The 16,922-nt window shown below is 29.4% G+C and overlaps 1 protein-coding gene across 3 annotated transcripts in view; it reads left to right on the top strand.

Moving 5' to 3' along the window:
• Kif3C (Kinesin family member 3C) overlaps positions 1 to 16,922 on the top strand; it is a 115,486-nt gene that overhangs the window by 36,393 nt on the left and 62,171 nt on the right. For all 3 annotated transcript variants that reach the window (XM_035352334.2, XM_035352333.2, XM_035352335.2), the window contains exons 5-8: positions 987 to 1,217; positions 6,559 to 6,948; positions 11,125 to 11,171; positions 14,757 to 14,903. In XM_035352334.2, the coding sequence (XP_035208225.2) occupies positions 987 to 1,217; positions 6,559 to 6,948; positions 11,125 to 11,171; positions 14,757 to 14,903 (815 nt within the window). The remainder of the gene's footprint in view (positions 1 to 986; positions 1,218 to 6,558; positions 6,949 to 11,124; positions 11,172 to 14,756; positions 14,904 to 16,922) is intronic.

The raw sequence follows: 16,922 nt of genomic DNA, 5'->3' as shown, positions 1-16,922 counted from the left end.
ATTATTTCAGAGAGTTGAAAAGTTATTTTTCTTAAATCAGTGACCTTGTAAAACAATATTGTGCATTATTTTAATGAAATAGTTTGATTAATTTATTCTAATATTTAATTAAATGTGCACTACACTTTGTAATTCTAAATGTGCACTACCTATTTGTTATATTGTATGTTTGAATGAGAGAGATATCAGATGTGTGATATGGATGCTCATCCATATCACACATTTTAGAGACATTGGGATTTTTTTTGGAGGCAAAAAAGATGAAAAATAGCAAACGCCTTCGCAGGGAATCGAACCACGGTCCACTGGAATACCGGCCCAGCGTGCTGCCCTTACACCATGAAGGCACGATAGGGAAGTGGGAGAAATACCTTATATTCTCCCCTTTTTAAAGGGTGACTAGGGTTTTAGGGGACCTAGTCACCAAATTCTGGGTGCGGAGAATCACCATCCACAACCCTTTTAGTTCGAGTGCCACTTGTAGAAACATTAGGATTTTATTGGAGGCAGAAAAGATGAAAAATAGCAGACACCTTCACCGGGAATCGAACCACGAACCTCTGGAATACCAGCCCATCACGCTACTGTTACAACACGGAGGCATGCTAGGGAAATGGGAGAAATACCTTATAACATCTGATATCTCTCTCATTCAAACATGATCAAAAATCAGCTGAACTTTTGATTCAGCTGATTTTAAATTAAGAAATGAAAATGTCTCTTAAGTATAATATAAATCTTAATTTATTGGAAAAAAAAAAAGGCTTTATATCATGATAACCGATACGTAGAAAAGTGGTTGTATTAGCCACACTTTTTTTTTTTAATTTGTTGTATTGTTATATAAGGTTTAGCTTTTTAGTATCATCTTAAAATTGAAAACAATATTAATTATTTATCAATCATAGTATAAAACTTTCAAACAGTATTGCTTAAATTCTGGCTGTGTATCTGAATAGTAAATAATTTGAAACATGCTTTTCTAGGTCTTTCCTTACATCCAGTACACAATACTAAAGAGTGTGAAGAAGTTATGGAAACTGGTTGGAAAAATCGCTCAGTTGGTGCAACACTTATGAATGCTGATTCTTCAAGAAGTCATTCTATTTTTACTATTCATTTAGAAATGCTAGAAATGGAAAACTCTGGAGAGCATATCAAACAAGGGAAATTAAATTTGGTGGATTTAGCTGGAAGTGAAAGACAGGCTAAAACTGGTATGCAGAATTTTATTTCCTTTTTGCTGAATTTTTAGGCAGTAGAATCCCATTATTTAAACTTTAATTAAACAATGTTCTGCATCATCCAAGGCAGTCTTAAAATTGAAGTGTAGCTACGTGCTACTGTTGAATGGTTGTATTTGAATGTCAAATGTCTTCTGAAGATGACCTTTTTTTCCAGAAATTATTGAACTAATTGCTAAGTAGAATTTTATGTTGCAGTCAGTGTTAATAATTTATTGATTTGGTTTAGTAACTGTGATGAAAGTTTTTAGAAATAGTTCTCTGCCCTCTGACACTAATTTATTTAAAACAACTGTTGATTAAGTATATATATATAGGTAAAAATAAGAAGTTGGTGAAGGATTCAGAGCATTAAGAATGATATTGTACTTTTAAAAACAAATACTATAATTGTATTTGTTTTTTAAAGTACATTTAATTTGGAAGTAGATGTTACTTTAAAATGATAGTAACTGTTATAGTATATGATAAATTCATCTGATAGTTACCAGATTCTCAGTTAAATTCTAACAAATGTAAGTATACTTTTTATACTGTCATTAAGTAGATAGCTCCAAATATAGGTAGTCATTCATCCCATATTGAAATAATAAATACTTCCTATGTAAATCTTGCATGTATGCCAAATTTTGTACATCTTCTGTGATTCTTGTGAAAACTGCTCTAATTTTGTGAACCGTAAGAACAAAATTAATTTTTCTGTAAAGGCACCAAAAATTTTGTCAGTTTGACAATTTACTGCCTAGTACATACTTTGTACAGACATTCAGGTTACTATTTAAATTCATCTTCTTTACTAGTGGTTTCAAACTATGTGCTGCAAAAAGTTTAACTGCAAAATCCTGATTCTGTGGCAACGTAACTGGAAAGCAGGCTGAAAATGATCAATGATACAAACAAAATTTTGTGGAAAAATTACATAATTACTTAAGTTTATAAAGTGATGGCTTAGCTGCAGTGATAAGATGATACCTGGAAATCTGGATGTTCAAGTAATATACTGTTTTAGTCGTGGAGTAGCCTCATGTAATTTACCTCTAGAATGAAAGCCTACATTTAATCACATTATAAAAATTATGAAAATTGTCAAAAGTAGATGATATTTTTCAATTTTATTTGATGAAATGGAATCAGAGAATCAATCTTTGTGGTTCCCATTGATTGTTGTAAGGCAGAGTTTCATCCAGTGTTCATAGTTGAAAGAATTAACAGTGTTTTTGTATGAAAGAATTAACAGTGTTTATTTAAGGTAGAAGACAATTACTAATTGCAAAAAATGACCTACTTAGCTGAAATATTTGTGTAGCTAAATTAATATAATAAAAAATGCAATGATTGTGTGAAAATATATTAAATTGGATGAATAAAAGTAGTGATTCAAAAACAAAATCAAATTGGGATTTGGAAAAGTGTGATTGAAAAAAAAAATGTTTTAATATTTAGTCGGTGTAGTTTGAATCTTAAAAAAAAAAAAAAAAAAAAAAAAAAGGAAAAGAACTGCTACTACAACTTTTAGATCAGTACCTCTGCTTGCTTGAGAGAAAATCTTATTATGAATTAATAAAGAAATTTGATTAGGCTGAAAATCTACTTGCATTTTCATTGAATCAAATGGCATTCACTTTACGTGAGCAATATTTTATTCCTTTTCTTCACCACTGTTTTCTTCCCTTGTATTGACATTTTCTGTGCATATAAATGTGTTAAGAGATGTAATACACTGCTCAAAACAATTAAAGGATATTGCGGTTTTAGGTGGATCTTGTGACTGGGAAACTTTTTAGCTGATTGATACATGGTCGACAGACGTAGTAGGTTATATGAGAATAAATTATACATGTTTGGCAGAAAAAAAATGCATTTTATTGCGCATTTGTGTACAAAAGGGAAAAAACACAATTTGTGCATATGAGAAAAAAAGAATAAGAAAAGGTGTTTTCTTCAAAGGAAATCATTTTCAGTAAGGGGTATCGTTTCCACGGACGGCCAGCAACGTTGAATACCTTTGAGGCATGGAGTCAATGAGGCTATTAATCACGAGTTTGGGTATTCTGTCCCACTTTTCCAGAAGAGCTCTTTCCAGTTCTTGGAGAGTTTGTGGGGGAGTTTGGCGGCCAGCAACTCGTCTTCCTAGAGCGTCCCAAACGTGCTCTAATGGATTCATGTCTGGAGAACACGCTGACCATTCCATTCGTACGATTCCTTCCTCGAAAAGGAAATCCTCCACCAGGTTAGGATGATGTGGCCTGCAGTTATCGTCCATTAAAATGAAGTCATCTCCGACTGCTGCAGCGTAAGGGACTACAATAGGTCTGAGGATCTCGTCCCTATATCGGCGACCAATCAGAGGTCCATCTCGAATGATGTAGAGATTTGTGCGCCCGTCAATGGAGATGCCACCATACACCAACACTCCCCCACCGCCAAATCTGACACTTTTGTTCACGAACACAGGATTATTCTTACTGCCACGGTCCCTCCAGATGAAAATATGCCTATTATCAGGATGAACAGAAAAACGGGACTTGTCAGGAAAAAGAACATTGCTCCGTTCATTTCTCCTCCAGTTCACATGCTCTGTTGCCCACTCCCTGCGGTCACGACGATGCCTTGATGTTAGTCTAACACATACCATCGGTCAGCGAGCATACAGACCTACACCATGGAGCTGGTTTCGGACAGTCTGAGTTGAAACCGTGGTGCCAGTAGCCGAGCGAAGGTGTTGTTGGAGAAGAGTAGCATTCATATTTCGGTGTCTCCGAGCTGTTAACACTAAATAACGATCTTCATTGGGCGTTGTTGCCCGTCTACGACCTTGCCCTGGTCTTCGGCCTGCACTTCCAGTTTCCAAAAACCGGTTCCAGATCCTGGAAATCACACTTTGTGACACTCCAATGGCTTGCGCTACCTCGGACTGAGTTTGGCCCCCTTCTAATCTACCAACAACTCTCCAAGCTTCTGAATTGGTTAAATGTCTTCGCTGAGACATCGTACTCATCGAAACAAAGAGTCACTGAATGCCGATCATCCTTGTCTTCATTGTCTTTCATTCAGTTGAAAGTCAAATTTCATTCACTGCCGCTGAAGCGACGTTTTTGACGTCGAACTCAAAATTAGCATACTTCACAGTTTGAAAATCAGAAAAATTTGCATTGATTCTCTTCTTCCATTTTCGGCAAAAAAAATTTTGATTATATCTTTATTTTATATAAAACTTACAATATCCTTTAATTGTTTTGAGCAGTTTATATTGTATTCAATAATGCTTAAGTAGTTATTAAATTATGGTTAATTATTCAATTTTAATGTAAAAAGAGAAAGAAAATGTAAACAAAACTTTGGAAAACTTTGATTTTGCATAGCTTTTAATCCCATGGTGTATGAATTATTAGAATTCTACTGATTATGATTAAAGACAAGCAGTGGCAAAAGAAATTGGTAAAATAAATCCAAAAATTGGTCATTACAAATATCTATTTTATATTTAGGCAAAGTAAATAAATTAATTGTGTTCTAAAGCTAACATTAAGTACATTAATTTATAATATGCATTCTAAGTAGCATTAATTATTAGAAGATATTAATAATGCATAAAAATAGAAAAAGGTGATTTTACTTATTATAGGAATAGTGTAATATTCATAAGTTTCAGAGAAAATATGCTAATGAATACCATAAGAAAGCTAAATAAATAAACAAACACAAAAAAATTCAGATTAGGTGTTTACTACTTGAGAAAGAAATATTGTCTTAGAATACATCATTATGCTCTTATTACATGATATTGCAAGCATTTCTTCAGATTCTCCATTATGAGATATGTTATCTACCCATTAAGATGTATGTATTAGAGGGATGGGAGATGATCTTTCAGCATTTATCAAAGTGACAGGAGCATTTCTAAAACTGTCAGAACTATGGAATATATAACAATATCCTTTCATCTTCTAAAATTTTAGAAGTGCTTCTAATTTTCTGAATGTCATAATTTTCATTAACAAGATGATGGCACTTTTACTTCTCTCTAATACTGGACTCTTTTTCATCACACGATCAGATATGCAAATAGAAGCATTCTACATTCTCTTCCTTCGGGAAAGATATTACATCTGAGAGAAATGTGAAAATATAAATGCAAGACTGTTCTTTACATATGTCTGTCTGAATAACTCCTGAGCACTTTTAATGGTAGAAGTCTCTCTCAGTGAAAACCTTGTCTTACGTTTGTCATATAATGTACAAAGCAATGCAAAGAGGCAAAGGAAACTGATAAAAGAAATTTTATTAAAACTCAGTCATTACTTTCTATAGCTCTTCCCTCCCCTCAGAAATTGGTGCTGCTAAATTGGTTAACAATAATTCCTCTCCTTTCCAGTAGGAGAGTTCCTTTATTTTTTCTTTTATCGCCTATAAAAAGGCAAATAAAATTAGGAATTGGAATTGTGAATATGAACGATAATTGTATCAAATGCCATTTATTTAAAAGTTTTTAGAAAAATCAAAATACAGCACCAGTTTGATGCAATACCAAAATACCAGTTTTGACGCAACTTTCACTTTATAATTACGAGTAACAAAGATCTCATACAAGTAGCAGAGGCAGTATCAAACAGTACTTAAAAGAGTTTAATGCATAGTCAGATGAAGCAGTATGAAAATTAAATTCAAAGAAGCAACACGAAAATTGTAGTTGAAGTTTGCATATTGAAATTTATCGATTGTGAATGTATTGATTTCTCTTCTATATGCAGAAAAAGTTTCATAATTTTTAAATTGTTTTCATGTAGCCTTTTTCTTTTCATATATTAAGAAGAGATTAGCACATTTTATATAACAAATTTATAAATTAGTCTGACAAAACTAAGGTAATATTTTATAACTTGACTTAAAAAATTTCATGTTTGCTTCTAAGGAAATCATTAATCCTCTTTGAAGATATAAAATTCCGAATTCAAACATGCACAATTTCAACCTTTCAAGGCATTCGTCAGTTATGTCAATATATCATATTTGAAACAGTTTGAGTTTTCATTATGCACTACTATGAACTGCTATAATTTTAAAAATGTACTAGCTTCATTGTAAACTTTTTTTAAGGTACATGATTAGGCTGCTATGTTTTTAAAAATATGCTATTCAGCACTTGCACTAAAATCTGTAATAACGTAAATGTCAATATGAAATCAAAAATTCTAAATTTATAAATAATTAGATTTTGGGTGTATTTTTAATGAAAAATATTTTGCTTATTCTTATGAATTGCATCATTGCTTTTTATTTTATATATTTAATCCATTTTTATTTTAATTTTTAGGGGCTACAGGTGATCGTCTGAAAGAAGCAACCAAAATCAACTTATCTTTATCAGCTTTAGGTAATGTGATATCTGCTTTAGTCGATGGGAAATCAAAACATATTCCGTACAGGGACTCAAAACTTACAAGGCTACTTCAAGATTCTCTTGGTGGTAATACTAAAACTTTGATGGTGGCTTGCCTTTCTCCAGCAGACAATAATTATGATGAAACTTTGAGTACGTTACGTTATGCTAACAGAGCTAAAAATATTCAAAACAAACCAAAGGTTAATGAAGATCCTAAGGATGCTTTGTTAAGAGAATACCAGGAGGAAATAAATAGATTGAAGCAAATGTTAAGTGGCCAGTTGCCAGTATTAGACAATGATGATGCTGATTTTGTCAAAAGTAAGTTTATGAAGGCGAACTATTTACTATTATTTATAATTTTTCATTGCTATAAATGTTGGTTAAATTAAGACTCAATTAATAGAGTGGCAAATTTTATTATTTATCTGTGTCTGCAGCATTAAGGAGGTGTTTGAGAATACATAAAAAGATGCAAATATTTTCTTTAAACATTTTTCGAATTTTATGATCAGAAGTTAATTTATGTAATATAACTGAAAAAAATGACATTTAATTTTCAGGCTAAAACTGTTTTGTTTTTGCTTATAATTTTGAATTTTTCATTGTTATTAATGTTTGATTTATGATGGAGTAAATGCAGTAAAAATATTCTCTTTGTTTACTTGAATTTGTCAAAAAATATGTAATAGTTTTAGGAAATGAAATTTAAATTTTCAAGGCAATGCTGTTTTTCTGTTACTTTGAATTCGTTATTATTAATATTTAATTCATGATTTGGTTAATACAATAAAAGTGTTTCCTGTTATATATGTGTTGTATATATATATATATATATATATATATATATATATATATAATGTTGTATGATCTTAAATTCACATAGTATGAAATCGAGTTATTCTACTACTTGCGCAATAGCTGCAAAGTAAGTTAATAATAATTTATTTACTAAAGAAATATTGATTATATTATCTCCCAAGATTAATTTTAGTAGTATTATCTAAAAAGAGTGAATCCATAGTTAGTAAGTTTAATTCTGAAAATTGTTTTAAAGTAACTTGAATGTAAATTGTTAAAAATGTTTAACGGGGACTTGAATTAAATAATGAATAACAAAATTTCAATTGTAAAAAGAAATTAAATTAAAAGCTAGTAATCATTGCCATTGATCGGAAATTAGTTGACTTTTCAAGGGGAACAAACCAACTCCCATTCAATGAACAATAATTAAGAAATAAATACGAAGGTGTTTTGTCCTTTACTCAAGTGATAAGGCGATGCCAAACTGGCAATTTAAGTTAGGCCAAATATTTCCGTGAATTGAAGGGATCAAGAAGCAATGCAGAGCACTAAAGAACTCATTCTGATTAAGCATTTTTGCTAATTCAATTTTGAGTGAAAAGCAATTTATGCAGTAAAATTGATAAATTACTTGAGTAATTGTCCCCTGACACCCTCGTGTTTATGCATTTTTATTCAAAACTATTTGTAAAAAATTAAACATTGGCATTATGAAATAGAACTCAAAGTAATTGAAATAAACATTAGAAAATTACAAAATACAGTCAAAAGTTGTTAATTCGGACACCCATAATCCGGACCTCAAAGCTAAAAACTTTCTGCGCACGCATTGACACATGCGCATAGGCGTTTACGCGTGCGCGTAAGAACTTTACGACTGCGCATATGCATGTGCGCAAACGCAGAATACATTTTCGCGTGCGTGTTTAATGTATAACGGACGGTATAAGCTAAAATTATCTATTTCAGTTAATGTTGATGATTGCGTTGTTCCTTAATCTTCGAAGTGGATCCTGCTTATTATTTTTTACAGACTGTAAGAGCAATTTTATAAAAGTAAACTTGAACTTTCGATTATGTCAAATAGAATTTCCGATGCTGGAGCTCCCAAAGGATCTACAAAACAAAAGTATGTTTCAGTGTCCATCAAACAAAAAATGGAATTGCTGCAAAAAATGGATAAAGACATGAAGAAGGTGACAGTGAGGTTAGTGAAAACGAAAAAATTTCGATTGATAAGTTAGTCGGTATTCTCGGCACAGCAATTATGGGACTTGAACAGCGGAACTTTGTAACTGAACAAGAAATTATGTCTGTTTATAGAATTAAAGAGAAAGTATTATCACATAAAACGAAGCAACTTAAACAACTTACTTTGAAAGAAATGTTTAATAAAGTAAACAAATAAATATTAAGCTTTTTTTTATAAATTTTGATACCCTTTAGATCATAATTGTTCTTTATTTCATAAATTACGGTTTCATATTTTTAATTTTAAAATTTCTGCCATCTTACGAGATTTAAACTGATGATCTATAATCCGGAAAAATCGATAATCCGGAATCGCCGAAGTCCCGACGAGTCCGGATTAACGACTTTTGACTGTATAAGAAATATAATGCAATCTTTGCAAAAACAAATCAAAAAATAAAAATTTAAATTTAAAATATATATAATAAAAAAAGGGAATGTATATGAAGATATAAAAGGCCAGAAAAAGCATTAATTAACTTACGCTCTTTTTAGTGGGAAGTGGGCAAAGTGTTTTCTTCGCGTCTTACTCAGAAGGGTTGTGTTTCCGAAATTCTTTATCGGCAGCGGGGGCTTTGAATTATTTCAGTCGGCAAAACTTGTGTGAAGTAATTTATGGGAGAGGTAGTGACTAGGAATGCTTGAGGGACGTATGTTGTGGAGTTCTTATTTGAGTGAAACCGTCTGTTAAAATTTTTGAATATACTAGTGAATGGAGATTAATTAATTTCTGGCTAATTGTCGTGTCATAACGAAGAAGAAATTAAGAAAAGGAGAAAAGGAATTTTCACTGTCAAAGAGCTATTTGACAGATTATGAAATATCTGCTTGTCATTCACACTGGTTCATGTGGAAGCTTGCAGTTGATTGCTGTGTTAGATTGGGTGAAGGAGGGAGAAGGAGACTTGAAATTCTTTCTTGCCTTTTTAATGCTTTTAATATTTTGATCATCATGTAAAATTGAATGCATTGAGGAATTGGAAATGTTCAGAGATGCCTAAATTTCATCAGGTGTGACTTGATCTAAAATGATTATTTATAAGCGTGGCATCAGGGCTGTCTGACATTGCAACAGTTCTTAATAGTACACTTTGATGAAATTAATCATTTTGACTCTTATGTCCATGGAGCACTTCTTTAAGTCATTTTAAATATTTGTGTAAGTAATGACTCATAATTGAAAGGTGAATTCATTCAATCAACAGATTGTTGTTTTGTCAAATTTTTTCAAAAGTCATAAGCCATTGCTCAAAAATCTCTTCAACTTAAATTGCCTTCTTAACTTCAAAACACTACTATAAAAATACATTTATATTTATTTTCCCCCCAAGATAAGTTAATCATTTTGTACCTCACTATTGCTACACAGCAGTATGTTTTTATAGAACTACACCTTATCATTAAATTGATTTTACTGATTTATCCTTTATTTTAAGGTATTATCATATTTGAATTCCTATTCTGTCTTTATTTCATACATTTGGATTGTGTTGCTATCAGAAATGTAAATTTGAAAATGATGTTGAAGAAATTAATACTAAAAAGCAAAAGAAGAAAAATTTTAGAGTGAGATAAGTCCTTGGCACTTTTAAAAAATTAAACCTGAAAAAATATAAAAAGCAGGAACACAGAATTTGTAGAGACTGGTTATAATTATAAGTTGTTTAGTCATCGAACCTTTCTTTTCTATCAAACTTACTCTCACAAACCAAACTAAACAATAAATAACTAAACAAAAATTATTACTTGGATGTAATGAACAAAATTTTTATTGTCCTTCATATTTTTTTATTTGCATGTGAATATTCTTTGACAAAAATATGAGGCACCCCATCAAGTTATAGGAGATTATCTGATAATGAATTTTCCTGATAGTTTGGATCTGGTGGTGTGAAATAATCTCATTGTGGTCCCATTTTCACAGAATATGCCATTTTAATTTCTGTTTGTTAATTCAGAAAGCAAATAAATAAAATAACTGAAACGTTAACAACCAAATTTAATGCATAATTTGATTGAAACTCAAATTTGCTTACATATAACTTTAAGGAACAAACAATTTACACTGTGTAATATGGCAATGGTGTGAGAAAAAATGTTTAAATTACCGTATAGTAAATTTTCATTTTCTTTCTTATACACTCTTTTAATTGTATTGAATATCCTTGGATTATCTCACACATTTAGGAAATTATTTTAAATTCAAATTTAATATGCTTTGCAAACACTGCATTCCTAAAACTCTTATTTTATGTATTTTTATGTTTTTGAAATATATAGTAAATTTTGTTGTGTAGTTATATTCTTTATTGAATATTTCCTTGTTTTCTGTGATTTAATATTTTATTATTTTTAGCTTTCCATTTTCAAGTCTATTTAATCGTGTATATTAATTTTTGATCACATATGAATATATATATATATATATATATTTTTTTTTAGGCCAAGAATTTATTGGAAAGGATGAGACTGTTATGAAAATTCAAAAAGTAAATATATTTTTTACTAAAATTATAAAAAAATTCTTGTAGCCGAATTATTCAAATATAATGATTTTGTTTAGTATTTTTTTTAATAAAACATTTTCAGAGCAGTAAAATAATTGTTTTATTTTTTTTAAATAAAGTGCTTTCAGAAAAGTTGCTAGTAAAGGTAATGTCTGTTTTTTTAAGCAGATGAGAGGGATATTATTTGAGTGTGATATTAATAGTTACTAATCCTTTATTCATCAAAACTTATAAAAATAAAAATGGAAATTTGCATCACCTATTATATATATTCATTTTCATGGTGCAATACTACATGGTGCACCTATTATATATATCCATCTGTAATTTTTCTGAGGAAGCTAAATTAAAAACCTCCGTAACGAAAATATGAACCAGGATTGTGGTCCAGTAAAATTCTTTCAATTTTTTTTTTTTTTTGTAATTTTTAAAAACGTGCTTTTAGTTCCTTTGTTTCAAGATGTGGCTACATTATAACTTTTTCCATTGCTGCCTGAAGATGAAAGAAAGGAGAGAACTATTACCTGAAAACTTCCCCCTAAAAAGTTTTTTTTTTAAATTTTGAAATTGCTAGGAAAACTTTCATTTTTTACCAGATTTTATTAAATTTATAGTTTCATTTCATCCATCTTTTAAGGACATTTTCTTAGCAAATCCTTCTAATAATGTATCTATTCCAAAATATTTCAGATTAACATTTTTTTAAATGAGAATTAAAAACTTATAAACCATCAGAATCTAAAGTTTAAAATTTTGCAAGAAAAACATGTTACATGATCTCCTCCCCTTTGTTATTTGTGAAACCTTGAAAACAAGCAATTTACTTAATGGTAGCATTCACCTTTTATTTGGAGGATTTGCTAGTCTGGCTATTACATGTTAAAAATTATCCACCTGAGAATCACGTGCCATTTTTTAATCTCTCATTTTTTTTCCTCTGAAATAATACACTCGGTTCTTTGGGACCACAAAATTTTCCTTTTGGAACAGAAATTTAGATTTGTACTCTTCTTACATCCAAAATATCCCGGCATTCTCATAAACATACAGTTCAATAATAAAATGTATTTTTTTTTTTTGGCACCCTTTCTTTACTTTATTCAGTAATTTTTGTTAGTAAAGCTTAAATGAAGACAATATTCACTTTGTACTCTCAGTTATAATAGGAGCAAGGAACTTAGAAATCCAATAGTATCCTTATATAAGAATCTAAACCGAATTTTTGCTGCCAAACAAATGCTTTAAGAACTTAATGTATGCAAATGCTTAATGTATATATTCAGAATTGACAGAAACTTTGCATGTGTCAAGATTAATGTTGCAGATTACACTCATTTCAGTGGAAACAGCTTAATTAATGACAATGTTAATCACCTATATTTAGAACTTGTTTTAATGATAATATGAAGATTTTATTTAAATGTATCAAGATTTTTACCTTTTTTCTGCTATTGTTGTTTAAATAAAAATTTTAATTTCAATGTCATGAAATTAAGTGTTAATTGAATTTAAAAAAATGTCTCAAAGCACTTCATATCTGACAGTTCACCCCCACTAAAATTTATGAATCTCATATATGAGTATATCCTTTTACAGTAGAGAATAATTTCTTTGGCAGTATTATACTTTTATATAACATGTCAACCAGAGCACAGATAATTTATTTTCAAGGGAAATTGCCAATTCTGCAATTGTTTGTGACTAAATCATGAACATCACTTATAAGAGTAAACAAGTACTGTCTGAGAGTAGTAAAAATGGCACTCCAACTGTTGCTTTTGTGAATATAAAGGAAGGCTGAACAGGAATTCAAAAATATGCTGCAAATTCTGTAAGTCCATGCATTTATAATGTGGGTTTTGTAATGATAAACTTCAAAATAAAAAATAGATTTCAGTTTAATTTAAAAGGATTTTCTTTTTTATATTATGTTTCCATTTTAAAATTGTAAAACTTTAAATGCTAATTTTATTAGGAGATTCAATAAAACTCGTTTGTTTTTTATTTATTTTATTTATTTTTACTGGTAACTTCTTATAAACCTAAAAATACAGAGAATTAAATATAATTTGTTTTATATGCAAAACTATATGCAATGCAATTAAACATAAATTCAGAACCACTTAATCCTTTCCAATTTATATATCTTTTGCATTCATGATGTTGAAAAAACATCAGAAATTAAGTTAAAAAAAAAGCCATAAGGAAATACAAGTATTTTCTAATGAAATCTATTATTAAATTTTCTGTTTTAATATTTATGTGTAAAATGTAAAAAGTAGTTTATCCTAGCAGCATATTTTAAATGTGTATATTTCTCAAAATTTGAAATCACTATTGGTAATTTAAGTGAACATAAAAAAGTTAATTTATATGATTTAATATCTTATCGATCAAGGGTGGCCATAGTGCAGCTTCTAAGCCACATATGACTGTGGCACATGAGTGGCATGGCTATTAGGCAAATAAAAATATGTATGAAATACAGTAATATGTATGAAATACTTCATGTCCAGGAGAAAGTAATTTATTTAATTTTTTTTTTACCAAGTTATTAGTAAACTTAAACTGGTCAATGTCCAAACATAATTGTTTTATTTCTCTACCTATTAGTTAAGAAACTTAATAACGTTATTCAAAAATGTGAAAAAATAAAAATATTATACTGATTCTGTGTTTTAGAAAAAGTTTATAAATTAGATTTGCTTGTGCTTGCATTACGAAGAGATGATGGATTCTTGTGGATGTTTTACAGGAAGGGTCTGCTGAATTTCTTAATCATTATTAGTGGTAAAAATCAAATTGGAGTGGTCTGTGAATTGAACAGAAAACATATGCAGTGCATCAAAAACATTAAACATCATTTAAAATTTGATACACTTTAAACATAATTTATAAGTTGATTCGACGTCCGACTTGATGAGAAACTTATGGCAGTTGGAAGTGTTTGAGTTTCTGATCAGTTTGATGATGATCACAGCTAAAAGATGGCGTTCCCTTTAGAAAATTTTCAGAGTCTGTAAAATTTGTGAAGCAAGTGTTCAGTGAAATTAAACGATAGTTTTGAAAAAGCAGAAAAATGATTTGAGTTGTAGTGGTGCAGATTTAAAAAGAATCTGCATGAGTATTGCTAAGGAGTGATAATCAACATTTACAAAAGATGGTATTGTGAAAGAATTGGAGTATTTAAAAACAGAAAAATAGCACTTTTTACCACGTTAAGCCATAATTAGAGAAACCAAAGACATCACAAAATTTTGCGTAGTCTTCCATGCATCACACGTGCTGAAGCCAAATTGTTTTTGAATGAATGTTTAGAATCATGTAGTTCTTTTTGTCTGAAATCTGTTTCACTGCTTTTAAAATGGTGTAAGTGTGGACTTGTGGGTTATGAAAAATTTATTTGTGGTTCTCCAACATTCCTAAATTCTAACATATGACTCTTAATAACATCTAATTTGGTCTCTCTTGTCATAGTGTACACAAGAATATGTTTAAAATCTTCAATTTATTCATTTGTTTCAAAATATTTTAAAAATTAACATTTGATTTTAATGAAATATGCAGGAATATGATGATAAAATGCAAGATCTCATAGACAAATATCAAAAAGAACAAGAAAATAATGCAAGACTGCAGAGTGATGTGGATAGATTAAAAGCATATTATGAACAAGAATTGGCTAAACTGAATTCTAAAAAGACACTACCAGAAGTAAGTTACTGATTAGCTTTTATTAATTTTAATGTATAAATTGTTTTATCTTTCTAGCTGTTCTGTTTTGTTACTTTGTAAAATGTATTTATTAATTTTGATAATTTTTTTACATAGTATGGAAGTAAACCTTGAATGGAAATAATATTAACTCTGGTAATGTTAGCAATCAACTCCGATTAAATTTTCCAATAAAAATGAGAAATCAAGTAATTTAAATTTACTCCTGAATGCAATTTGTCAAAAATTAAAAAAAAAAAAAATCATTTGCAATAAATTTATTGTAGATCATATATCATCTATAAAATTGTATGAAGTATATTGCAATTTTAATATATTTTTGCAGGCAATATAATGATACAATTAAGCCATTCAAACATGAAATGCAAAAATAAGTGGATAAATTTTGCCTAATTTTAAAGCATCTTAAGATATCTTTAGTAAGCATCTTAAATTTTTATCATAAATCATCTTTCTTGAATATATATATATTTAAGAATGAAAACTTTTAAACCATCAGTAGTTGGAGGTTCATAAGTTGGTATATATATATAAACCAAAAATTTATAATTAGAAAACTTTTTATATACCATTTCCAAGGAACAGAAATTCAGTTAAAAACAAGAATTATGACTATTAAAAAATTTTTTAGTCAGTTTATATATATATACATATAATTCAATAGAGTTAAGAGAGAAAATAAAAGGAAATTATCCCCTAGGAAATTCAAAGTGAAATTTGCAAAAGTCTGCTGTTGCGTTAAAAATTGGCAATTAAGAAAGCATTTTAGAAAATTAATGTGCGTTATTGTGGAAAGAATAATTAATTGGAATACAAAGGTACTGCTCTGTCAATTAAAATGCAAAACAGAAAAGAATAAAACCCTTGATAAGTCAGGATCTTTCAATGAAATGAGCAATAATTCTTTTGTTTTGCATTTTAATTCACACAGCTGCATCTTCATGTATTCCAATTAATTATTCTTTTGACAGAAGTTCACATTAACTTTGTAAAATGCCTTCTGAATTGCCATTTTTTTATCACAGTAAAAACGGGTAATTCAGAAAGCATTTTATATTTTTGCATTCTAAATTTCACTTCGAATTTCCTAGGATATAATTTCTTTTAGTTTCTCTATAACTCTGTTGAATTAGATATATCTTGGCAGTGGTTGTGCAAGATTTTAGTTTTTTTTTTTTTTTTTTTTTTTTTTGAATAAATTTTTGAAATTCAGTAATTTAAAAATTTTTCTTTTTTTGCTCTATGTATATATATATGTGTGTGTGAGGGGTGTACAAGATAAAAAAATTGTAAATAAAAATACTAACTTTAATTTGCAATAGTCCCTTAATGTTCCTTTTTAATTTGGTTATTTCTTCTGTCCATCCTAAAAATAGTAACTGCTTATAATAAATATATCTAAACTGCAGTATTTTAAAATTAATTTTCATCACTTGATTCTTACCTAAAGCTATACAATACACAGATTATTACATAATATTTCAACCAATAATAATTCAAATTTGAGAACTAAAAACTAAATCATCCAAAACCAAGCTTTTATCTAGGACATGTTGCATTCTGTTTCTCTTGCTTCCTTTCTACCAAGTGCTATTGCCATTTGCTCTTTCTTTATCGAAGTAAATTATCTTAACGATGCAGAAAACTCGCAAATCTGTTTAAGAATAGGCATACAGACTTTGCCCAGTGTATAATTCATGTTAAGAATGTGTTCACCCATATGACTGCTAACATTTTTTATGTATCATCATAATATCTAGTTCATAAATTTGTTTTCATCATCTTGAATCTTATTAAAAATTGTAAAATAAAAAAAACAGACAAGGTAAAATGCTAACATTAATTTACAGTAGCTTCTTAATTCTTCTTTTTAATTTGGTTATTTTCTCTTTTCTATTTAAAGAAATAATACATGTGCTTTAAACTGCTTATCAAAAATCAAAATTAATTATTATAAAGAGGTAGGAAAGAAGAACAGGTTTACAACATTATGGAATT

The sequence above is a fragment of the Stegodyphus dumicola genome, chromosome 9 (assembly GCF_044657685.1).
Source record: "Stegodyphus dumicola isolate Sdum_Otavi_A_Nest chromosome 9, ASM4465768v1".
Taxonomy (NCBI): domain Eukaryota; kingdom Metazoa; phylum Arthropoda; class Arachnida; order Araneae; family Eresidae; genus Stegodyphus; species Stegodyphus dumicola.
The sequence above is the reverse complement of the archived record's forward strand: the minus strand, read 5'-3'. Positions and strand labels throughout refer to the sequence as shown.